The 26475-nt window shown below is 36.3% G+C and overlaps 2 protein-coding genes across 9 annotated transcripts; one reads left to right on the forward strand and one right to left on the reverse strand.

Annotated features, from left to right (window-relative positions):
- LOC135162346 (60S ribosomal export protein NMD3) lies at positions 1-25659 on the reverse strand. Of its 4 annotated transcripts, XM_064120697.1 has the most exons (9): positions 25432-25659; positions 17339-17479; positions 2422-2707; positions 1725-2119; positions 1277-1419; positions 1049-1200; positions 863-978; positions 341-523; positions 1-257 (listed from the first exon to the last, which is right to left on the reverse strand). In XM_064120697.1, the coding sequence occupies exons 3-9, from the start codon at positions 2659-2661 to the stop codon at positions 62-64; spliced, it is 1425 nt and encodes a 474-aa protein (XP_063976767.1). In that variant the 5' UTR covers positions 2662-2707; positions 17339-17479; positions 25432-25659; the 3' UTR covers positions 1-61. The 4 variants fall into 4 exon arrangements, with proteins under 4 accessions (XP_063976767.1, XP_063976768.1, XP_063976766.1 ...); XM_064120698.1 differs by lacking the exon at positions 17339-17479; XM_064120696.1 differs by lacking the exon at positions 25432-25659 and having other exon boundaries at positions 17339-17958.
- On the forward strand, positions 4379-18622 carry LOC135162348 (glycoprotein 3-alpha-L-fucosyltransferase A). Of its 5 annotated transcripts, none has more exons than XM_064120701.1 (7): positions 4379-4747; positions 11086-11378; positions 11983-12084; positions 12984-13175; positions 13708-13932; positions 14725-15149; positions 15602-18622. In XM_064120701.1, exons 2-7 carry the CDS (start codon positions 11214-11216, stop codon positions 15948-15950), a joined length of 1458 nt encoding a protein of 485 aa, XP_063976771.1. In that variant the 5' UTR covers positions 4379-4747; positions 11086-11213; the 3' UTR covers positions 15951-18622. The 5 variants fall into 5 exon arrangements, with proteins under 5 accessions (XP_063976771.1, XP_063976776.1, XP_063976773.1 ...); XM_064120703.1 differs by lacking the exon at positions 4379-4747 and adding an exon at positions 7247-7402; XM_064120702.1 differs by lacking the exon at positions 4379-4747 and adding an exon at positions 8653-8834.
- Positions 25660-26475: the final 816 nt, after the last annotated feature.

A 26475-nucleotide genomic window follows, 5' to 3' on the forward strand; every position in this document is an offset into this window, starting at 1 on the left:
TTCTTTTTTTGTGAACAAAAACTTTTATTCCTAATAATCCCACTGATTTCCGTCATTGACTTTATTCATAAACCTCAGTCATCTCACTGTCCGCAATCACAAGATCCTCCAGCATTTCCTCGAGTGTAACCTGTGGTACACTCGGATCCAAATCATTTGAATCCACCGGTATTTGTTTACTGCTGTCCCTGAAGATATTGATATTCTGGCGCATTTCGGGGTCTTCCTCAAGATCTTCCAAGAAGTCATTGTACTCACTAGAATACAAATGTGCAAATTTCATTCGTAAATTGTAAAATTAGCGATGAATTAAAAAAAATAGGACACAAAAAGGACTCACTTGTTATCAGTGCCCATGGATACCACTTCATCGTGTAAATGCTTCAATTTCCACATTCTCGCCCTTCGCCTCGCAGTCCTTTCTGTTCCGTAGAACTTCTTCACCAGAATTATATCTGGAATGCTGTCCTGTGCCAGTTTATCGTAGTTGGGATCATTGATGTTGCTGTCTCCAACTGCATATCTACAAAGAATACATAATCGGTAGAGCAAATATTATCAATAAAGTCACCTTCATTGAAGGAAATTCCACGCAGATCTATATAGTCTTGCAACATTTTTAACAGCAATAAGTACTCTAATTAAAATTAGAAGAGAAGTTACATTGAGGCACAAAAATGCATAGATTGCAATTCATATTTTTATGAAGAATGAAATATTATTACATTGAGGCTCGGACGTGCTCTTTTTCAAAAGCTATCTACATTGTTTTCAGTTTGATTGTTCAAAACATTGATTACCTCGGCAAATGAACACTGTCAAGTACATTAAGAGATTAATTAATTGAACACAAAGTTCTTACCCCAAGGCCGAGTCTCCGGGCTTCAAAACGTGACCCAAATGCGTTCGTGAATGAATGGGGTTATCATTAACACCCAGGTCCGATGCTTTCACCAACCACACATCAGCCACAACATGCTGAAAATGCAACAATACATTCTGAAAAACTTGAAAAATAAATTCATAGTATTTTTCACAATTATATCACCTTGTACGAAAGGGCCCCCTGGCCAGGGAATATTTTTCTCTCGTGTTCTCTCATGGGCTCTATGTCCATCACGATGTACTCTGTCAACTGCTTTGGATTGCAGATGCTGTTGAAGGGGTGCCTCCAATAAACAGTTGCACTTACCTCAGCAACTGTAATAAAATGAGTGAATGCCGTTCTGGGATTTCTTAAATTTTTAAATCAGAGAATATTAGAAGTGATTCATACTTTGACCCGAAGCGACGTCAATCAAATGCAGTGCACTCGTTGTTTTGTAGACAAGAGCGATCGGATTTATACCTCCCAGTTGGTGCGTTAGTTTCTTGGGAAGGCACACAACACTGTGTTTGGAAATTGGAACGATTTCAACGCTGAAAAAACATAAATCAATGAATTTTCAAAGAATATGAAAAATAAAGGGAAGACTACAATAACTTTCCAACATTTAGGAGTGAAAAAATTCGTGAGTCAAGATTATCGAATATTAAAAGACAAATGAACGTATGAAGAGTATTTCACTTGACATAGTTTAATAACACGGTAATTTCCCAGTAATTCGACAATAAACGTAAATCGACAGGCCCATTCCTGATTCGATTACTCTGATCGATTCCACGTGTTCCTAAAAAATAGCCAAAATTCATGAATAACAACAGTGATTGTATCGATTCATTACCTGTATGTGAACTTATAATTGTAGATATTGCTGTGAATATCATGAGACATGAGTTTCTTGGACTGTTGATAACGACAAGGCAGCACAGCAGTCAGGAAGTCGACCATTTTTCTTGCAGCAGCTTCGTTAGCATAGAAGAAATCTAACCCCTCATGAATGGGCTTGATCCCTAGTGTCTGTTCATGAGCCTTGTGCTTCAGTATCAATTGCTCCAAATAGTAGAACGTCTTCTTGTTGATAGCCTTCTGGCGTACCTGTACTGATGCACGCCAGTAGTCTTTCGCCTCTGTTCTATGACAGTCATCGCACATCTGATGGGTTATAATGAATTCAACGACAAAGATTTGCTGAAGAATGGCTCCACCAGCTACTTCAGCATGAACGGTAAGTTTTACCTAAAAATATTATTGCAAAAACCTGCGTCAATCAATATTACAATATAATGAATTTATCTTGAATTAATTTTCCATATAATTGCCATTTATTATTCAACAAGCAAGAGGTCAGAGAGGTTCGCTGAAAGAGTGATTTCTTTGAGTATTTAGACATTTCATTTTTCATTCTCTTTCTCAGATTTATCTATTGCTCTTCCTTGTCTTCCACTCCTCAACTTTACTCGTTATAATTTTTTCAACACATCAAATTCAAGTAGCTTTTATCTCGCTATTCGTTTCCCTATTAGAGATGGAAAAATTACCCTTATTCTCTTGGAATGTGGCTCAGTCCAAACAAAGCTAGCATCGACGAGTTTGACCCTGTGCAGACCCTTCAACTTCTTCAAACACAACGAGAGAAGCTCCCTGGACTCCAGCGCTGCGGGTATCCATTCATTGGGGGGCTGGAGATACCTCTCACATCCTCTGCAGAAGTGTATTGTTGCTTGTTTTGGTATTCCCTCAGTAATATCCACCTCTGTTCTGAGACATGCTACGCACATGTTCGAGGGATTGGGTTCAATCAATGTGCCACAACGACAGCATAATCTGCATAAAACAAAACAAAAATCATTAGTCCACCAGGTCGAGTTCGTAAACAAAATTTTGGAGGTTAGACAGCAATTTAAGGACATTACACTCGAGCTGTCGATGTCTCAGCGAATTCGGCATCCCCTATGTACTCCATCATACGTGATTTGTTATTTAGTTAACTGGATAACTGTCACAGACCTTTTGGAATTAGTTCAATCACTAGAAACTGTTAGAAACTTCTGACGCATAGAGCTGAACGGCACGTGGTTACGTTATTCATGAACGGACGGACAGGGAATGCACATGCGGGCCATCTACTGGCGGGATATCTACCTCAGTCGGTAAAACAGTTGGGAGGGTTATAAGTAAGGTAAAGTCCTAGCAGGTCCGGTGTTTTTCTACTTAAATTGAGACTGGCAAGTGGAAATTGTAATGTACGGTCAGCCTGGGATTTATCTTCTGGGGAATTCAATATTCCATAAAAATAAGAATAATTCAGGGAAATGTTCATTTGAATTATCCATTTTGTCATTACATTATTCACATGGAGAGGATATGCCTCTAGAAATAATTAGTATTTACTTATCTTTATTGAAGCGTGAGGAATAATAAAATAATGAATATTCAATTCATAATTAATTTAATATTCAGGAAATTAGAGATGAATATCAAACAAAATTTTACGTTGCAAAATGTAATTGGCCATCGCCCGAAGGCATTCAGCCAGTAAATTACATGTGATCGTTTATAATATACAATTAGTGTTTGTTTCTTTATTTTATTGATTTCATTATATTTGTTTATTTCACTTATCTATTTGAAGTGTTAGAGCCCGCATTGTGGGTTATTTACACTACCATTGTGTTCGAAGGGCTCTAGGATACAACACACCACAGTCGCACGTTAGAAGTCTTATCAAAGAATGGATTGTGACAACACGAAGTCTTTTAAAAAACTAGTTCAAATTCATAACTGACTAAGGTCTCAATATATTGTAAAGACGAATAAAATTCTCATGCTTTAATTATATCAATATGGTATTCACTTAAGTTTAGCCATACCTATATTTATGTATACTGTATATATATATTTTGTAGCTTTATCAACTTATAGATTCGAACAAGCTTTGATTTGAACTATAGTATATATTATAATGGTTATTTTTTTATAAATTTGGACTTATCGTACATGAAAATAAAATTCAGAGTCAACAAACTTCAATTAACAAATTAAATTCTCTTGGATTATTTTTTATTTAATTGAACATTGTATGAAACTTGTGCGCATTTTGCCAAATTGGAGAGATGGTATGTTTTTTAAATTTATTTCCTGCTTATAAAGAAAAAATAACAACAATTCATTGGGTAGAACTTGAACAAATTCAGGCGAGAAATTACGGTGTGATGAATGTTCGTGAGAGAACTTATTTTCAATACAATAATCAGGAGTGGAGCGGTGAAATGTGTTGATACATTTGGCAAAAACAAACACATTATCTCCATGAAAACGTGATTTAAATAATTTCTACTGTTTTGGCAGTAAAAATTTTTCTGTGGCCTTGTTCTGCTACTGATATCTCATGTTTAATGACCACAAAAATTATTTTCAGGTGACGATAACAGATAAAGCTAAAATGAAAAAAACCACGATCTGACGGGTGGAAGTGGTGGTCTTGCGTATCAAACCGCGCAGTCGCACATTTTATGGATTTTCCACGGCACAAACTTGAGTGAAATCGCGTGCGTTGGTGGTAAAAGGGAGGGGTCAGGAGCGTAACGGGGCGCCAGAGGTGCGGCGATTTTCGGTTGAGAGCACGAGGAAAAATAGTGGGTGAAAGCTGCCCTATTGCAAAGTGCAGACTCGGTTGACTGTGAAAATTAAGGAAATTATCGAGTTTGAAACAGTTTGGAATTATTGTTGCGATGAAATGAGGTGTCCTGTGGGTGCCACTGGCTCATGTGGTGTATCAATGGTCGTGTGATTACTCACAGAGCGTGATACCCTATCTGACGCGTGGATCCTGAGGTTATTTTTTTTTCTTCTGCCAGACTGAGGGTGAGTCTCACTATCATTCCTACATTTGGATTAATTATATTCAATTCGACGGAGATAATTCATTTTTCATGTTCTACGGTATTGTTCACTCTATGAGAAGCCAATTTCCGATGAAAGTAGGTCTGAAGATTGGAAATAAACAAACCGGTGTTTTTTTAAATCATTAAATCGGGTTTCAATTGGTATGAAATCGGTCAAACGATTACCTTAATGATTGTCCGCTGATTTTTGTGGAATTGAATAATGACAGTGTCTGGAGTGTTGGAGTGAGTCGAGGGCTTACTTAGGGTTTTTGCTGTTTATTAATTTTTGTGAATGTGAAATTGCGATTTGTCGGAGCCGTTCTGCCAATTATTCAGTAGTCACTGCGTTGTTCTCATTATTTTCACGGTCACAGTGTAAATATTTGAAGTTTATCGATCCTCCACGTCCGCGGAATGAAAGGAATGTATCTGCGATAGATTACCGGTGAATATCGAGGTATCGATTTTTTTTCTCACTCGAGGGAGGGAATATGCGGGAGTGATTTCCGGGGTAGAGTATTTCAATAACAGGATGACTATCGGAATTCAAAATTTCGGAATTATGGTGGCGACGAGACACGCATATTCCTCTAGTTCAATGAGAACGGTTTTTGGGTTTTCTCAATAAATTGATATCAATACCAATAGTCTCCTAATTAAAAACCAACTCAGTTAGAATTTTATCAGTCGAATTAAATCTTATTTATATTTATTTTGAAAATGTATCTTTAAAGATTTTTAAATTTATACATTTTTTAAAATTTAATTAAAAATTTAATCCCTGGCTGAAAGTTTCTTTGCAAATTATCAGGGACAATGATTTTCCTCAGCTATGAAGAATGCAATTACCCTCTTATTGGGAGTTTTATGGACGTGTTAAGTGGACTCGTTGGTATTACCTCGAGAATTTTAGCGGATGTTAGTGACCGCAGTGATAATTGTCACATCCGAGGTGATTATTAGAAGGTATTGCCACTGTCGTAACGAAACCGTTGGGAGTCTATAGTCGTTTGAGAGTAAATATCGCGATTCTGCTATTTATTCTCAACTCAACACAATATTCTATAGATTTTGAACCTTTTTTATTTGTTTCTAAAAATTCCGGTCGGTATATTAGATGAAGAAGGCATAATTTTTCTTACAAATTACTCTCCTCGCATTCGCACACATTCTCCGGGATGATTAACTCAGAAAAATATTTGTCTTTGGAATCTTCTTCCCAAATTTCTGGAAATAACTTCTAAAGATTATTGCGAACAGCTTCAAACGAACAAAAGCTTTTCGAAAATACATGAAAAAAAAATGACTTCCGAAGATCTTTTGATGAATGAAGTGTCTCTGGACGAACTTGTTGTCTTCTGGAGATCTTTGTAGGTCATCAAAAAGCTCCTCGGAATAATCCTTGGACGATTCCCCCAATAGGACGCTGGCAAGGACTTTTATCAGCTAGAATTCCTCGTATACATTTACTTGTGATAAATAAATAACCTTGACAAAATCTATTTTTTGTCTTTATTTGCTTGTTTTATTGCTGCTTGGAATACTCAATCGTTTATCTGTTATCGTGAATAAGGCGGGGTATCTGGTGCTTACGAAACACGAAATGAAGTTGATGACCTCAGGTCGTATATCAACGATCTCCGCAATTCCCTTGTTTTGGGGATATTTATTTTCATTTTGGGAGGTAGGAAACTATGGTAACGGTGGGTAACTGCGGATTAAGGGGAGATCGATAGGTTCTGTTGGTACCATATAGACCAAGCACTGCAAGATCTCTCCCATAATAATGGCCAAGAGGATCTTCAGAAAACATTCTTTCGGTGACAGTTCAGTGGATAAGTGGAAAAACAAGATGAGTCGCTTGTGACGATCGACCAGTTTTTGATGAATATCTCGAAATCTAGGAAAGATAGGGAAAATTTAATTACGACGTTTTTTGTGGAGCAAAGTGAGCACTACAACAACTAAAGTTACAGAAATTTTTCTATTTCTCTTAGATTCCAAGATATTCCGCAAAAACTCGACTCAAAGTAGATCGATGATGTAGTCACTTTTGTTTCTTTGCTCTTTAAATAGTTTTTGTCATTAATAAATTTGTTTGTAAACCATTAGTATAGTATGTAAAATAGATCATCTGAAGATCTTTTTGGTTCACCAATAAATTGTTCGGAATAATCTTCGGGAAATTCTTTTAAAGATTTCTGTGGGATATTCGCAAGACAGATATTTTTCTACACGAATATTTATCGCAAAAATACGGGAAAAGTTAACGCTATCATTGCAAAATATTTCTCCAAACTCCTAAAATCCCCCTGATAATCGGAGTAGCACAGAAGACTAGAATAAAACTGAATACCAATTTCTAAAAATCACTTCCATTGGTTGCGAGAGTTCAGACGTTTACGAGACATCGTTAAACTTTATGGGTGTTGACAGTCGTCAATGCATTCCAAGTGAACTTGAGAGGTCATAATTCTGCCAGTTCCTCCCCCTGCACCAAGCAATCGAGACGCGAAGAAAAAAATAAAGTGAAGTTGATGGAAATAAAATACATAAGCGTCATTTAAGTGTTCGTTACACGAAGAGAAATATTCAATAAAAATTGCGGAAATGAAGTTCGTTTGCCGATGACGTAAGTACTTCAGAAAATTAAAGTTTCGGTATGGTAATTTTCCCGGAAAAGTCAGATAAAAATGACAGAACATTTCGCAGGAACTCTACGACTTATGGGGAAAGTAATTCGGAAAAGTAACTGGTATTTTACGGTAAAATGGTGCCATTTGGAATGAACCAGAAAGATCTACGTGCTATCTAACATCGAACTTTTTATGACGGGCTGTGGCAATTTTTCTCGTGAGGTTTTCCTCGTTGAGGGGATGGGAACAAAGCATAAAGACTTGAAATGGTCTACCAGGCGGAAATAATTAAAAAATTTATTTTAGATAGATCCAATTACTTTTAATTCACAATCAGTAATAGTTTTCACTCAACCGTTTGTTTCACCTAAATGTTTCGAATATTGGTACAAAAAAACCTCTGCAAACAAATTGGAAGCGTTCAAATAAAACCGAAATTGTATTCGATGGAATCGATTTTCCCAAAGACAAAACATATTTACGAAATGTTGAAACTTTTTTTTCTCTGTTTATAATTTTCATTAAATATTCCTTTCCATCTATTCCACCAGTAATTTCCTTTGATCAATCTATTGCTGATATATTTTCACTTTAATGGTAGCCCCCATGTTTCGCTTAATGAAATCCGTCACGTGTATTCACTGGGCGTTGAACACAACTGAAAACATAATGAAATGGAGAAAAAACGACACAGTTATGTTAATGTTTATGTGCACAGTGATTTGCACGCAACCATTTGTCCACTTATTACATCCCCTCAGACGTGAATTATTCGCGTACGTATGGTACCATTATGTACGATCATAAAACTCGTGGACACGAGTAAGATGGTGATCTGTTCTGATTATTTCACATTGTTTCCTATATAGGCGGAACTATGGGTTTTAAATTGCGCGGGAAAAAAGTGGTGACAATTGAAAAATTGTTGAATTGATTGGAATTTCGTTCCGTCCCACTCCGCCAATATTTCTCCAGCCTTCCTATCCATGAGACGTTGGAAAAAAATGAATTTACGCCTGTGCAAGTTTATCCAACTCATCGGCATAAATCCTCCAGATAAATAAACCCGAAAAGACTTCACCTATGGAATTCCCCAGAATTAGCATAATTATTATTCACGTTTCTCCATATGTTAATCCATCAATACGTGCACTGCAGTCGTTTACGTGGATGCTACTTATTCAGAGGCATCATCAGCACACCCCCTCTTCTAATCACTCAGTCACACGATAAGATAGAGCGCAGACTGCTATCCACCGGTCAGTCGAATCTAGTCCATTAGATGAATCCAGATAGCCACATCGATTCCCCGCAGTTTGTGTGTGAGAAATTGGTGACGTTTTTCTCTTTTATCAGGTGGGAGTACCACACAAACTGTCACACAAAAAACAGCGGAGTCTGCTGATGTGGCCTGTTTATCAACGTCTGGTATAAATTTTTAAATCATTTCAGTTGCGAATAAGTTGGCGAATAACCGTGAAAATATTTTCCTTGGGGATAATTTTGTTGAGTGGCTTCATCATCTATATTGTGGCATTGACGTTTCGCATGACAATTAATCGAATGAACACGCAATTATCTTCTGCAGGTGGGGGAGAGTGAGTGAGGAATGTTGAATGAATTATCGAATGGGTCGGGCTTGCTTTTGATTATGTAAGCGTATTGAATATTTATCAATGCAATTAAACGTCTTTGATATTTCTTCTGTTTTTGTTTGTAAGGAGATGCGTATTTACGCGGCGGTATAGTTTGTTTTGATCCATTTTTTACGTTCGATATTATTATTTGGGGGTAGTAATTAGAAAAAAGAGACATTTTATTTCATTCTGTATTTTTTTTTATGTTCCAACAATCTTGGTAGAAAAATATTTTTACAATTCAGCTCAGAGATAAGATTTTTTCGGTTCGATCAACTTCTTCATGGGAAAAATCTATTATCATCGAATGATTAGATTAAACCCAGGAAAATCAACTTGCTTTAACCCTCTTCAAGATTAAATACTCAAAAAGTTTAAAATGTTTAATTCACAGGCAACGGAATAATTTGAATAACTTTTCAAGTTTTTTTAGCCTTGCAATGTTGAGGTAGAACTTGAATTCGTAATGTGTAACGACGCACATGCGTATTCATTGCCACACAACTCATCTATTTAAAGAACAAACTTCGGTCATAGTACATCTTACCGCATCCCAGATAATTGTTGCAATTTGTTCAGGGCTACTGGCACCAACCTCCCAATTGATCCATCACTTGTCCCTTGAAATTTCGCTAAGTGACATAACAAACATCGGCGGGAGTTTACTGCGCGATGAAGCCGTTGATGAATGACCATTTTTCCAACTCGTTAATGCATCGTCACAAGATTTTTATGACTGAGTTTTTAAAGAATAACGGGGAGAAATTTCTTATAAAAAATACAGGCTGAGTCATGAAAACAGCACAATCCCTCGGATGCGAAAGAATCTAAAGCTGTAAAAATAAATTTTCCCGGAATTTCCGGTAAAAATTCTGCGGATTTATGGAAAATTTCCACAGGTCGGTAACAGGTCACGTTCAACCCTGTCAAATTTCTACTGACAGCACTGGAGTGTTTTACTGGCCATAATTTTGCGTCTCGTTTGCCATCACAGCGTCAGAATTTTTCTTAAAAAATTCGTTCCCGAAACGACCACATGATTTTCTGAAATAATTAATCGTCGTGCATATTTTATAATCGACAAATTGACTGACTTTATCACTATTGCCTGACACAATTGATACCTTACATGGCAGGTCTTCTGGCAAATATAATGGATCAATATCCTCTGCCTGTTGCTGATAAGAGGCACCAAAATGCTGGGGGATATTTATTCCAATAAAAACGGATAAATTATTAAAATTTTTACTGTATGCATCATTATCAATTCCACTTCGCCATCTGTGCAAATAGTCGATACCATCCTTGTTCTTCGAACGACAATTTTTTTGCGAATATTTTTGTATTCACCTGTTTTATTTTTTTATATTGCGAGCACTTTCCGAGAAAATGGTCTTTCGAGCATATTTCGAAAACCAAACTAAATTATCTCCGAAAGAATTGTTCTTCTAAAAGTCTTTGGGGTACGAAAAAATTGTCTAGAATAATTTTTCGGAGATTCTTCTAATTTATGGAGATATGCAAAGGAAAAATAATTGACCATGTGCGTGATTTCCTTATAGTTAATATTTCTTCCTCTGCAAGATTATCTGTCGCAGTAAATGTCCAGTGTTTCGCTTCACCGACCCGAAATTATAAATTTCAAAGGAATCCCTTTTCGATGAATTGAAAGATATTCACGTGGAAATTGAATCCACATCTTCAGAAGTCCGGTCTGTCTCCCTTGAGCTACCGGATGTCTTTAATATTTTCCCCCGATTTCTCATCCTTTCAAAACCATCAGGCAAATGTGCCACCATCAGGCAAATCAATTCCCATTTACTGGTGGTGCACCTATTCCAAACAATTACCTCAATTGCTAATAAATTTGATGTAGACCATAATTCCTTTCACAAAAAAGTTCCAATAAGAGTTTTCCCCTAGATTTTCCCCAGATTCGTAGATATTCACCAAAGCTCATCAATCGTCTGAGTGACTTATGTAGGTTTATCACTTCGCTACTGACTTATATAATTGAAAAGGTCGTTTACGATTTATTTCAGACTCTGCTCCGGATGTCGACACGGAAGAGCCAGTGGGGCATGCGAATGCGTTGATCGCAGCAGCGGGAGTCGACGATTGAGAAAAACAGATCGGAAAAATTGATTATTAATACCGGACGAGTTGCGGCATGGGCTTGCTGAGAATTTCGTTGAAGAGATGCTTCATCTACATTTTTTGCGCTACCGGGATGGTGCTGGTGGTGATGAATGTCCGTCAGAAGGAGCTGTGGCATGCCCTCAGGCCGGATCCTGGACCGGCGCAGGCCATTCGGACGATGCCAGATGTTGGCAAGGTAAATCGTTGAATAATACAATACGATACATTTTCTCGGTGATAACTTAAAAATTCTGACATCAAGGGATGGATTTTAAAGCAGTCATGCAGAGAGAAAGTGACGTCAGATGAATGACTTATTTATATATCAAAGAACTCCCTCAGACGCTCTGATAATTCCTAACTTCAGGTTTTTCATGTTCATCTCGATAATTAGAAATTATAGGAAAAAAAATCAAGAAATGATCGGTTTTACCCTACTCCCCTATTCACTGGGGGACTATTTCCCTCAATCGTAGAATTCCAGTTCAATTTTTATTCGCTTATTTTTGCATGACCTATCGAAATGAAAATTGAGATTCGATAATAGGTCATAAGTAGTGCCCCACTGACTGCATTTTCTCTCTGTATATTTTCAAAGAAAGCTCACCGTGCAAAAGCTCTTTATAAACCCAACGTTTGGCACTTACCCATGTATTCTCCCAACCAAGTGCCTCGAGAATCACTCGAGACCAACAATGCCCCTTTGCTCTAATCCATTCACGACCCCCAATGATCCCAGAGGAGCGCCAGTGGCACTGAGAAACAAAAATAGAAAGAAAAAAAAAACCTTTCCCTCGCAGATGAAACACTTGGTGCCCGTAAAAGCCAAGGGCCTACCTGGGATGAGGGTCGCGCGTGTCAGGCAGAGTGTCAAGAGTAAATCAGCAGTTGAAAAATTTGAGGTAAAGAGGAGCGAGCCCTCATATCAGTCGATCAAACTAGTGCTTTAGAGAAATTAGATATCACGAAAAATAGAATCTTAACTTGCTCCGTTTTCTAATGCATTTTACATATTTTTTATTGAAGTCTTATCGAGTTACAGTTGAATAAATTGAAATTATTATTTTTTAAAATTAATTCAGAAAATTAGAACTTGAGAAAATTAAAAATAAATGTAATCAATTTGGGTTCAATTATTTCAAAAAATTAGAAAAATGCAGAGCATTATTTTTCAGAATCTTTAGTTTACTGAAAATGCAAGTGATTTTCGAAATTGATGGCTTCCTAAGTCTGAAAAATTCGAAAGTTGACATTTTATAAAATCTTTGATATGTTAGTCCACTAAGAGAATAATTTTAAATACTTCAAGATAAGAAAGGTTAATCTCAAAACTGGAATAAATAAAGAAGTTTGTTTTTTGGTTACTTTCTGGCAAATTGATGATATGTCCCTTCAACTAAAAGTTCTCCACTGGCACCACAAAACTGCAAAGTCCCATCAGCTGATGAACTCCGCAAATTAGCCACAAATATTTGCTTAATAGCCGCGTACGTAGCCTGTCGACTAGGTCGTCATAGTCGCTAACCGGTGTGCAATAAATACACATGCAGTAACTGGCATTTTCTAAATAACCAGTTCTCGTCTTCATGCAACACATTCACGAATGGCAAGCACATGAAACACACGAGAAGTACAATCGAACTCGCTAAATCGAGCAGGCAAACATGCGCTAAAACGTCGGCACCGCATAATCACAACTGTTTGTCAGTAGTTGTGGCGATGATGTCAATTTCATTCGATTGATCATTGATTTGTATTACTGGTGATGAGGCAATTTAATTAGTAATTTTTTATCTGACAGCCCTCAAATTTGACGGGAACACTCAATCCGGTGGATCATATTGCGGAGATGACGGATCCGAGCAAGAGACCGTGGTATATGAAGGGCGGAACCAAACGACCACGTCCGGTTGCCAGGTCCAAGAGAACTGGCCGGAGAATTGCAAGACTGTGGCCTGATGAGGATTCTAATGACGACAGAGTCACAAATCAGGTAATTATGAGATTGAACTGTGAAGATGTGGGTTTCAGTGGTGCGTGTGGCCTGCGCTGAAAGAAAAATATAATTTCGCCAATCACATTTGTTTGGGAAAAATACCCGAAACTTTCATTGGAAAATCCGGATTAGATTTTGATCAGAAGAATATTTAATTTGCAAAATTATATTTCTCTTCAAGGGTGAAAGGTTACAAATTCTTGACTGAAATTTTCGGTACATTCACCGGAAAGTTTTAACGTACTAGAAAATAGCGCGCGCTTTGCTGCGTGCGTTAATAAAGTAATTAGACGTACACAATTCCTCAATTTGTAGGCTTGTTTAACATTATTTATACTGAATATGAAATTAATGTACCTTCAAACTGTTTCTATGACAAAATCAACATATTTTTTAATTAATAGATGTATATTTGTGTAGGAAATTATTTGGATAAATCGAAAAATTGGAGAGAATTTCTTTCTACGCATGGAAAAGCGTAGAAGACAAATATATATATATATATATACATATGTGGAATGATTTTCAGTTGATGTTCGTTCCACCTGATTACAACAGAACGAGTATCGAGCGTCGGCCCAAAAGAATAATGATACCACATGGCATGGGCGAGGCAGAGACGGGGAGCGAATTGTTTCATCATCTTGGGTGTCCTGTCAATACTTGTGTCATCACTCGCGATAATCCCGATCTCGCGGACTTGATAATCTTCAAGGATTACGTTACTCACGTGGGTCGCAGACTTCCAAATCAAGTAAACAACTCATAATGTGATAATTTAATGGGGTAAACGTGAATTCTTGTCTGAACTTCTCGGAAAACTTTCCATAAATTCTAACAAAAATCCTGAGAAATAATACCTCAACAAGATTGCACTTTCAACACCCTCAGGATCGAGATTTTTCCCAGTATTTGCCCTAGAATTCCTCTAGTAATTTTTCTCCATGCACTGAAATTGTCTCCAACGCTTTCATTATTAAAAATATCAAACGTTTTCCCTTGAAATTTCGCGCTGAATTTTCCAACGCTATTGAACCTCCATCCCCAGGTGGTATGATCCTACCATAATTATCAAAATCCTCAACTTAAATGTACAACTGTCCAATTGCCTACTCCACAACTGTCCCCTCGAACTTTGAAGATGAAACGAGTATGAAATTCCGGATCGAAAGTTCCCGTTCCATTTTGCCCACCAGCGCACGCCTACCGAGTCATTCAAGTTTGAATTCGACGAATCACAGCACAGCTCTAGCTCCTGACCCAGGGGTTCCCAACCCTTTCCCCACTGAACAGGAGCAATGATGACCATGAAATGCTAAACTGACCCAAACAAACAAATTGATCAACACAATTTTCCTCATTCAAAAGCGCTAGGGTTGAGAATCCCTGACCCAGTGAGTGCACTGATGCTGTGATTGGTTGAAGTTAAACTTGAAAAATTGCCCCCGGGTACGTCCCACACCAATGTCAATGTCCATCCTGGAACCTTCGTCTCCAATTATGGGACATCTTGTACCAATCACATCAATGAATTTCATTTTCACAGGTTTGGATGCTGTATTTTCTTGAGTGTCCGTATCACACTCAAGCCGTGAAAAATGCTCTCGTAAATTGGACAGCTACGTACAGACGTGACAGTGACATCGTAGCCCCATACGAAAGATGGCAGTACTACGATGCTCGAGTTACACAGATACCCCAGACATTCAACTACGCTGCTAACAAAACAAAAAAAGTTGCCTGGTTTGTCTCCAATTGTCACCCACGCAATCAGAGAATGCAGTATGCCAAAGAACTTGCCAAGCACATTCAAGTGGATATTTATGGTGCCTGTGGCAGCCTCAGATGTCCACGATCTCAGGCACAAACGTGCTTCGAAATGCTCGATGCTGATTATAAGTTTTACCTTGCTTTTGAAAATTCTAATTGCCGGGATTACATAACGGAGAAGTTCTTCGTTAACGGTCTTGGGTCAGTTGATTATTCAAGGGTAGTTCATTAGTGAATAAGGAAGTTGCGAGAATTGATAGGCACTTCTTCGGCTCAACTTTCGATCATAAATGATTAATTGTTTGATAGACACCAGGGGAGGGAGGATGGGGCAAAATGAAACAGTTTAAAGTACTTATATTTCTGAGTTGACGTGAAATTATTATTATTAAAATTTCATTAAATAATAGCTTTCAGGCACTTTTAAGTGCTTTCAGTCACATGCACTGATCGAGTTTAGTTATTTGAAACAACTTTTCATTACTCATTAATCATTGATCCATCCAATGAATTTAATTAAAATTTCGATCGAATGACGATTTTTGAGCTGAAATTTGGTGAAAAGAAAAAATTCCCGCAATTTCTCTTTACTCATTTGTCGGTACCGCATACCTCATTCTTCATTAATTATATCTCTGTTCCTGTCATTTTAGGCACAATGTGTTGCCAATCGTAATGGGTGCACACCCCACCGACTACGCGAAGAGTGCGCCCTACAGATCCTACATTCACGTAGACGAGTTTGAATCACCGCGAGAGCTTGCGGACTACCTCCACCGCCTAGACCACGACGACGAGCTTTATAACTCCTATTTCAAGTGGAAAGGCACCGGTGAATTTATCAACACGTACTTTTGGTGTCGTGTGTGCGCAATGCTCCACGATCCACGATCACCCAAATACTACAAAGACGTCAACGAATGGTGGCGTGGGGACGACGTCTGTACTCAAAACTCTTGGAGGGTGCACGATACTAATGAGATAACTTTCAAAAATTCATGAACATACTCAGAGTAATTAGCGAGAGAAAAATTTGACCCTTCGATTTTGAAAAATTGAAGGTAATTCATTTTACGTACAACCACTTTAGCGACTGCACTGCTTGGTAGTCGCAGTTATAAAGAAAACACAAAAATACTTCCAAAAATGCAGTGAACGGTAATTTCACTATTAACTATGAATGATAACGGAAAATGATAAAAGACTGCGCGTACGTAATTTAAGCCTCAAAAATAATCGTCATTTTTAATGTTGTACGAAAAGAAAAATATAATTTTGCCAATTAAATATTCTTCTGAGAAGAATTTAAAGCGAATTTTCTGATGGAAATTTCGGGCATTTGTTTATCCTAAATAAATATCATTGGCAACATTATATTTTCTTATCAGTGTTCCGGGAGGAAATCGATTAGAATTTAGTGGTGATTTGGTGAGACGAAAGGATTAAGGATGTTTGACATCCTTTTAGCTAAAATTCACGTCTTTCAATTAATCTGGAAAATTATCGATCACATGGACACGAAAAGATATTTTATCACGATAAAATTCATAATTATTTAATAGCTCACGCATTTTCATAGTGATGCGATCATTTTTGAATGTTTTTTTCTAGTTTTGTAATTCTTCTCAAAAGCTTAGAAAAAACATACAAATGTTTGCAGCCTCCTTGAAACTTTGTGAGCCATTAAATAAAAATACACAAAAGCGTTCCATTTTTTCGACATAAAAATTGTCAGAAAAATTGGAGAAACAGGAATTTTGGCGGAAATGGTGTCGCACATCCTTAAAGTCAACTTGAACTCTAAATTCAATAGCAATTGGAATTGTTTGAATTTACTTGCAAGTTGAGCTGTTGCGTCTCGTGTTTCCATTTCATCGCTAGACTATTTCCCCCAATTTTTGTTATATTGAAAACTATGAAGTATTATTGCAAGCCCCTGTTAGAGGTCAGAATACCCACAAATTACTATAGAATTTTGAAATGAAAGTGCTAAACGCTATAAAAAAGATAAAATCCCAAATTCTTCTGGAAACTTCGGATGAACAAAGAGTTGTTCTGTCCAGCGATAGAACGGATTCGTCAACGTTAACGAATGTATTTTGGCTAAAACTTTGAGCCGATTTGGTGTCACCAAAGATTCATTCATTAATAGTCAACGAGTCTGTATTCGTAGAGTCTTGTTTAACTTGGTATTTCACAGTTCCAGTTAACCATTTGTTAACTATCAACGGATAATGACTGGGTCATATTCCGCTCGACCATTCGTTAATAGTCAACGAATCTCGTTTGGAATGAATGAATCATTGTACCAAAGGGATCGTCAAATGATTTATCGTTAAAAAAATGTTTATAAAGTAAAATTCTTTCAATTAATTCACTCTGTCAACTACCTGAAGATGGAGTTATGTTAAAATCCTGACGATTGTTGATTTTTTGTTGAATTTTAGTCCCTTCGTCATTTCCATACCAAGTGATGAAACAGCAGGCCTCATTGATCCTCTTAATGGAAAAACCCTGAAGTATCTAACTCTCTGAAATTAATTTCATGTAATGAATATAGTTCCTAGTTCCTATTATTTTATAGTTTAAGATAGATTAGCGGGCAAGACTCTGTGATACGTTCGCGACACCCAATGAAACTCGCCCGACGAATCATTTGATTTCATTGTGATGATCCGTTTTGTATGAGAACCGGCTTAATTTGCTTCAAGACTTGGTGCGCACACTGCCAAATAGAGAAGTTCCGATTGATTGGGTTGTTGTGTGATTTTTTTTATTGAAAAAGTTGATGAAATGCAAAAATTTGATGAGAAACACTAAATACGGATTTTTTCATTGTAAAAAGATAACGAAAAATGAACAAGTTCTAACCGTCTGTAAATTGACGTCACGATGCTATGAATATGGACACTTTGGGGTGACGTCATGACTCAGAGTCCATAAGGACTCGATTATAAATCATTCGATCATTTTTCATTGATTTTTTTAATAAAAAAATACGTGTTTTATTTTTTTTATCTGACTTTGATATTCAATAAGAAAAGTTATCATGCAAAATCCCAATTCTCTTCGATTGTATATTTCTGAAGATCATACAAGATGCACTTGCGAATGACGCACAATTTGTACAAATTTTCATGATTTCATTGGAATTAATTTTGTTATTTACAGAAAGCCTGTGTTTCTCAGTATATTTTTCATCAATGTATTAGTTCCGTACTCGTTGTAGTATTAGGTTGGAATGAAATCGAAGTGCACAAATCAAATGGCGATGCTGGAACAACGAATTATGGGAGAGAGTCATTTATAGTTGATTCTTTATTTATAGGTCCGTATTGAATTAGGTCACTCAGTTATTTGAAATTAAACGAGGGAAACCCTTTCATACTGTCGAATCTTCATTCCCAGTGATTCATTTTATTGGATGAATTAAGGTATTTATGGTGTGGTTAGCGAGAATTAAAAGAAGTCAAGAAACTGATAATTTTTTGTAAGGACATTGATACTTTTAAATAGTTTTTTGGTATTTAAAAATAGTTAGTTGCAAAAGATTATCAAAATCTCGACGTTTTGAGGCTCCGCAATGAAAAATCATGCAACAAAATGTAACACTAAAAAATATCAACAGTAAAAAATGTCTGAAAAAAATTACAATAAAAATATCATATTGATAACTCACAATCAATTCTTCCAAAGCACGAACATTCACCATTATCGGTTCAATCTGATTTTGCTCCGATTTGAAGGCTTCGATGAATCACTCCACCGAATTGTGAAAGATAATTGTGATAAAATTGGACGTGATATTTTAATATCACGATATTTTTACGTGTAATTTGTTACCGATGATATTTCATCCGTGATATTTCAACGAGGCGTTCTTTTTCGCATTTCTAACGACATCAGAAATACCTTAATTAAGGAAAATAGATGACAATGAACATTTTTTGCGACGCACAAGTGAGAATATTAAGAATTATTGAGAGATTGGTAGTATCGATTAACTGAACATAAAACCCAACGAATAAAAATTATAAATCATGCCTACGGAGAAAAATATTCGATAAAAACGACGGACCTCAAGTTCGCTTACCGATTACCAAAGTGATTAAGATAATTTAAGTGGCGATGTCGTAATATTTCACAGACACTTACCATCACAAATGAAGAGCGAAAAAATTTCCGTAAGAGTTCCGTAAAATTTCTGTCGCCACATTTAGCTCGGAAATTACAGCAAAGGTGGGTAATTTAAAATGAATATTTCTTTCTCTTGACGAGACCGAATGCTGTTTTACAGAATTGTGAGATTTCTGGCGAATGATTTTCGTTAGCTGAGAGCACAGAATTTATATCGATAATTTTATGCTGATCATTGAGATCTGATTACTACAGAGTCATTGGCAAGAACAATAGTATTAATCTCATACCATGTGATGGGAGTTAATTTAATGGTCGCATCAACCATTTCAATATGTGGATAGAAGGTGAGAATAATGGGTGATCCGATGACGTTGTAAACGTCTCGCATGTCCTCTAGTCCCAATATAAATCGATTTGTAATTGTAATCACAGGATCATAGATTAATGGAGAAACTGCGATAATCATAACCAATATGATTTTCAAAGTTTTAACTATTTGTTTTCTAGAATCATATTTGTTGACTGGATTGCGAGGAAATTTTAATGAAGAATTAGAAATTATTATTAATGATAATACACGATTACTGTAAAATGAGTAATTGGTTATCTGTACAGTGAAATTATTTGAGATATTTATTTGGAAGGAGTCAAAGGAGTCGTACATAGAGGAAAAAACATCACAACTAGTTTGTGTGAAACATTCCAACATTTTCAATTGTAATTGGGTTTAACGGTGCTGTGTGTTGTAAAATTAAAGGATAATAATGAATAAATAAATAAAGTCATTGTATTAGGCGTAAATAAACATCGATGGATGATGAATACGACGACGAAACAATAAATGAAATTTTTTGCATTGCGATGTTATTGAGGAATAATTATAAATTAATGCGATGATTTTGTATATAATAGCTTGTAATGTCAACGTTATTAATATTGATAATTGAAAGAATGAGTATTCATCATTAATTACCAATTTCGTGTAATATACCACGCATATCGATCGCAGAAATACATTATGATAAATTTCTAGTGATATTTAATTGTTGGTCATTTCTTGTTGTCAATAGGACAGAGCGCGCCTTTTGCTCTTCACAGGGAGAGAAAAGTTCAATTAAAATTGTCGAAAAAGTTTAATAACTGGGCAGCAAAGTGGCATTCTGGCAAAATTTACTAAAGAAACTTCATCTTTTGCGTAACATTACTGAATTTTTACCGAGCGCCGAAGTTTTTCTTTAATATCATGCCAAAATTAAGGTTAATTTCGTAATTTTCCCCTGAACGACACTCGACTCCAGAATTATTAAACTTTTAAGGTAATTTTTATTGAAGTTTTCTCTTCGTGCATGAGCATCAGAACTGTAAATCCAGACAATTTTTCACTTTATTATTTTATTTTTTCAATAATAATGTAGACATAATTATGGAAAGGGTTCGGTAGTTTGTCAATATCCTGATGATGAAATTTTTTTCTAGTAATTTTCCGAAAAAATGTCCTCAGAATCACCGACACTTCCACATATTTCCAGAACTTTTCCTGGAAAATGGTTTTTTTTCTCTGTCTGCGATGTGATCTCTATTTTTATAGACTTATGTGAAAAAAAACATGCTTTCAAGTGTTACATCACACCATTTTTTGCAAAGCCAACCCAAGCGACAATTAATTTGCCCTCGGTACAGTAGTAAGCCTTGCCATTTTTTGTCGTATACTACAGACAGTTAATGCGGCATGTTGAGCACTCCAAAGGCAATTGCCCGAACGGTCGATTGGCTTCACAAGCTAAACTTTTTTTTTTGTACCCTGAAAAAGAAGATAATCACGCGCCACAGAACGAGAGTGGGGTCGGACCAGTTTTAACCTGTGCCAATGGTCTTTTTTTAAGACCCTTCGTCGGAGCCGAAAGGGAAACTCCGTCGGGATCTCGGTGATCGGTTCACCAGTTCACTCAAGTGTAATCTGGGGGACACTAGGAACGGAGAATTGGACAGAGGATTCCGGGGATTTCCCTTTTTACGTTTGTCATCGTTATGTGGTGTTCATTCATAGAAACTCGTGGTAGGTAGACCGAATGATTTTGTGGTGGAAGAAATGATTTAATCAGGCGGAGGATCGTTTCGAGAATTTATTATATTGAGGTTCTTCATGAGACAAGAAATCCATTTTCCTACTCAAGGAAAATATGAAATTGAGAAGAGAAATTTTGTAGAAACGCACCGCCTCCATTAAAGTGGAATTTATGATCAATAAAATTTTTATTTAACTAGCGCTGTGTTTTTCAACTTTAAAGGGATTTTTTTATTCTCAATTTCCATTAAACAACTCTCAATATAATGTTAGAAAAACAAAAAATTTCATGACCAACTGACCATTAATTTTTCGGACAGCGACACTGATTGTCATTCACGGGTTAGAAAGTCATGAAATTCCAGATTTCATGGAAAATTTTGCAATTTTGTAGTTGCAGAGTTAAAAGGCATGATCATGATGATTCCTGAACTTATTTAAATTTAATGTTTTTTCCCCCAAATTGCATTCAGTGCTGCTGTCCTCCAAATTCAAAAATACATTTTCCAGAATTTGCAAGTTTTCTTTTCATTTTGAAAGAAAAATACAACAGAAATAATTATTCGATTTTTCATTCCCTCACAGCTATATTTTTTCTTCATCTCAATGTTTTTGTTACGGGCCCGATTGATCCAATGCCATCTGTAGTTAGGCAAATAAATAAATAAATAAATGAATAAATAACTGCATAAAATCTCTCGGTTGACCGTCCAATTAAAAAACAAGTAAAATTCTGTCCCACTGAGCAAACGACAGTGTAAAATCTCGTCAGAGGAATCATATGCACATCAGCTCTCTTTATTCAACACTTTGAGTATACGAAGTTACTCAGTGTGAGTGATTGGCACGTAGAGTGTATACGTCGAGGGTAAGAAGTGTCTGTACAACCCCGAGTTCCCCTCGACAGGTTCAAACGAGGATTCTGCCAATGAATAGAGAAGAGAGGGTTGGGCGCTTGTTGCATGGGTCACGTGATAAGGTCAGGTGGCCCTCTTATTTATCGTTCCTTTGCCACCTTGGGCCTTTCATCATCAGGCGTTAATAATTCCCTTGCTAATTTATCAAACCGAGTGAAAAAATTTCCACGGCGAGACACCCGGGATTTTCTCGAGCTAATGCGAACTAGTCCACTGGAAGAAAACGATCGAGCGAGCCTTTACAATGGCACAGTGGTTGCTCATGGTGTAATGCCTTTGTTTACGATCAAGAATAATTATATTTATTTATAAATATGGGGAGAATTAACAGTACAGTGGATAATAGGGGCAAGGGAATTGTGATGTGCACTAGTAGGCTATTTCAATTTTAGCTTCAGATTATTGGAGAAAATGGTGACATGTTCAAGGCCTTGAGAAATCTCATTAAAACTTTTCATTAATTTTTGGTTGAACGGTTGTCCAACATTTTTAAATCCTAAAATTATTTAGAAATTTTATGTTCGAAAGAAAAGGAAAGAGGAGGGATTTCAAAAGGCCAGATGGTTTTAATTATTTATTTCTATTTGAGGAATTCAATCGATAAATTTTCGATGCAGAAGAAATAGAGGCTGTGAAGCTGAATTTAGAGAGAGGGGAATCAGCGGATAATAATTTTTGTTATTAAAAAATAATAATAGTGCAAATGAAATTTTCCTCGAGGATTTTGGAAGGTCTTTGGTACCACATTAAACCGTCTCGGGTATTCAATTTACATTTTCAATTTTCCAGGACATTAATAGGGGTACCTATCCGTGGACCTTTGAATATCACGAGTTACGTATATTTCCTTTCACTGGGAACTGAGCAATGAGTGGAGGGACTATGCATTCATGCATATTGGGCCAAGGTGGAGATGAACAGAATTGTTCCTGCACCTTCTACCGAAAATCGATGCAGCTCGTTTGAATGCATCTCTGCTATTTAGGGCTCAGTGGCGAGTCCACTCAGATAGGCCAATGACGGCTAATATTCAGTAATCGTTCATCAATATTTTCAATGTCAAAAATTCAAATGGATAAATATTTGTCCACAGGGAGATTAATTTTTCAGAAAAAGTCTAGTACAAGTACTAGAAGAAAATTGCAAATCCTCGGTTGTGAAAAATTTAATGCTGCTAATGTCAAAATTCTCGAGATTTCTGGTCAATTTTCGAGGGATTTTTGAGGAATTCTTCCAGAAGTTTGGGAATTACACAATTAATTAAATATTTGTTTCTGGTCACGACTTTACGTTTTCTTTTCCATGCTAGTATCAGAATTTTTTGCAGAAATTTGACTCTGGGAAATTAGTTGTTTTTCTAGACATTTTATTCGCATAAATAAAAGTTAGAGTGGCGTTAGAGTAAAAATTGCATTACTGTTCCGATAAGGTCAAATTTACCAACCAGTCCGGCTAGAAATCACTGAACTGGACTTAATTATCATACATTAATCAATTCATTTTATTATTATTGATTAATTTTCATGAGAAACTCCTCCTCATGTACGTTGTAATAAATATTAAAAGGCGATGGGCTATTTACATCAAAAAATGGTTAAAAATCCGGTTACGGATAATTCACCGCATGTCCACGTTATCATTCTGAGAATTTATCAAATGTGCTGTGATTCGAATGATATTTTTGACGTAACATAAAATGTAATTTTTACGTACATTGATAAACATCAATGCTGGCCCAAATAGTAGTTAAATCAATTCCAGGCACCGTTACAATTCGCATTATAATTTCTATCCGTTTTTGGGGGGTGATATTGTGAAATATTTACTTTGCCAATATTTAATTGAACATTCTGCCCTAGTTTTTCATTCCAAGAAAACTAAAACTTGAAATTACGTTCAATGCGAGAGTAAAAAAAATTCGTCCTCAGTTTGTGCATCTGAGAGTGAAAATTCCTTGCATACATATTTGAAATCTCATAAGGAATGCACGAGGGCATGTTTCTTTATGGGAAAGTTCGCCGTATACTGTGTGTATCGTTAGTTCTTGGATGCTGAATACGAATGCTGTGGTATCTGTATTCCACAGTTGCACAATACTTTCGTTTCACATTATCAGAATTCATCCATTTGGAAATATTGCCCTCAGCTGAGGTATTGGGTGATTTTAGAAATCGACTTTAGGTTTTTTCGCGAAGAATTTTGATAAATTCATTCTGAATTCATTTCAAAATTTCCATCGAAACGAAAATGTCATTGAGATTGCAAATAATATCAGAATTAACTGAATAATTAAAACACTAATTGTTTAATTCGATTGTTATCACATTAAGAAAGTTACTAAACTCCTCGATCCTGAAAATATTGATGTGTAAATAATTATATACTATTATTGTGATTTAAATTGCCTTATATATTTTTCTCCCTTCTTCATCCCCTTGATAATATACGTTAGCAGTGTTATATCAATTTTCCATAAAGGTGATAGTTTTATTCATTTAGAAAACAAACACAAGGCACATAGAACATATTGATTTTGATGTATAAGTTCTATGACCTGAGCTGTGCAGCTTAAATTTGGCACAGGGACTAATGTTAGTACAAAAGTAGAGAAAGTAGTGAACTATAACTAGTGCCCCAGCTGGAAGCCTTTCTCCTTTCATGAAAATAATTAAATACGTTTCGAATAGAATTCATGTTCCGGAAATTTAAATTTTATTAAGATTAAAATCAATTTATTTGAACTTAATAACTAATTAATTTTTATTATTTCCACCTTATTTGTTGATCACGTTTTTTTCACATTATCAACTGCGAAATAAACTCAGTATGACCTAATAAATAAGTAAATGGTTATTTTGTCAGCGTCATTTTAGACGTTTTTTTCGAAAATGCACACATTGTTTTTATCTGGTTATTGAAAAGACCATAAATATTCTGAATTCGCCTTTAACAGCTTATCAGCAAGTATTATACTGAAAAATCGACTCCATAAACTCCGTTATCGGTGCGTTGTTTTAAAAATAGAACAAAATTTTCAATTTTCCACATGCGGGAAAAGAAAAGTTGGGCAACAGTGGTCTATACGGAAAGACATTTTGGATTAAAATTAGACCTATAGAGGACCAAACATGGATCGAAATGACAATCAACCACTTTTTAGGTCAAGTTTTGTTGGAAAAATTGGACCTGGAAGGTTAACTTTTGTGATAAAACTAACCTTCGTCCCGAGGTGCTCTAATTTTTACTTAAAATTCCTTTCCATGTAGATAAACGTAGTAAATTTTATGCTAAAAAATAATTTAAAAAAAAAAAAGCCTATTCGCGGTGAATATTTATGCCGTAATTATTCAAGTGCTCTTACCGCAAAAACAACCACTGAGAAACACTGAATTATTATTTTTTTCCTTCAATTAATTGCAATCTACTTGATCCCAGCACATGTTCATTCTTTCAACACTGAGAATAAATTGTAACACATTAACTCAGACGCAAGAAAAATATGAACCGACAAACAGACCCGGAAAGCCTAGATTTTCAAAGGAAAACCAAAAACACTCCCCGACATTGTTTACAAGCGCCGTCGACTGTTATGAAGAACACCGAGCGATAATATTGACGGTCACCTGGTCACCTCAGGTTGTCTCAGTCGAACTCGATAACACCGAAAGAGGCATTACAAGCCGTGTGCAGACCTGTGACTCTTGTGCAATTCGTCGTTTTTGCGAATCATCTAATAGGGAGACTGGTGTATCTCACGTGTGCTGCATTCGAATTGATATCCCCACGCGTTGGGTCTGTCTTGCCTCTCACTTGACGACTTGATCGTATTTACGGACTGAGGATCATGGCTACGGTTCATCAATCACAGATGCTACTGCATCACAATCACCAATTTTACCGTGTTCTCGTGATTTAGGGATTCAGTGGACAGTGATATTATATGTGAGAGTGGAGAAAGTGATACGCGGATTGTGAACGTGTTTTATGGTGTTGTTTCTGCCATTTTTGCTGATTCATCTAGGTGAGTGACTCATTTGTAATAACGTACTGGTGTTTTGGATATTCTAGAGTGTTAAAAATTTTTCTCTGAATTTTCCCGTACACTACCCAGAAATTTTTTGCATATTTAGTTTCCAGTCAATGTTCAATTTTTTTGGTATGAGAAATTCAAAAATTTCAGGAACACTCTGGAATATATGTGCTTGAATTGTTAGAGCAGCGTGGATGCTGGGTCGGGGAAGGGGGGGGGGCTAATTAAAAATTCAGTAAAACTCGCCTCTGCAAATATTGAAATGCTCCCGGAAATTTAAACGGGAGTTTCCTGCATTCTACTCAACATTCTGGAATTTCCCCAAATTTTCAATGAAATCTGACTTTTCATGATTTTTCCCCCTAAGTGGCATTT

The sequence above is a fragment of the Diachasmimorpha longicaudata genome, chromosome 5, assembly GCF_034640455.1.
Source record: "Diachasmimorpha longicaudata isolate KC_UGA_2023 chromosome 5, iyDiaLong2, whole genome shotgun sequence".
NCBI classification, from domain to species: Eukaryota; Metazoa; Arthropoda; class Insecta; order Hymenoptera; family Braconidae; genus Diachasmimorpha; species Diachasmimorpha longicaudata.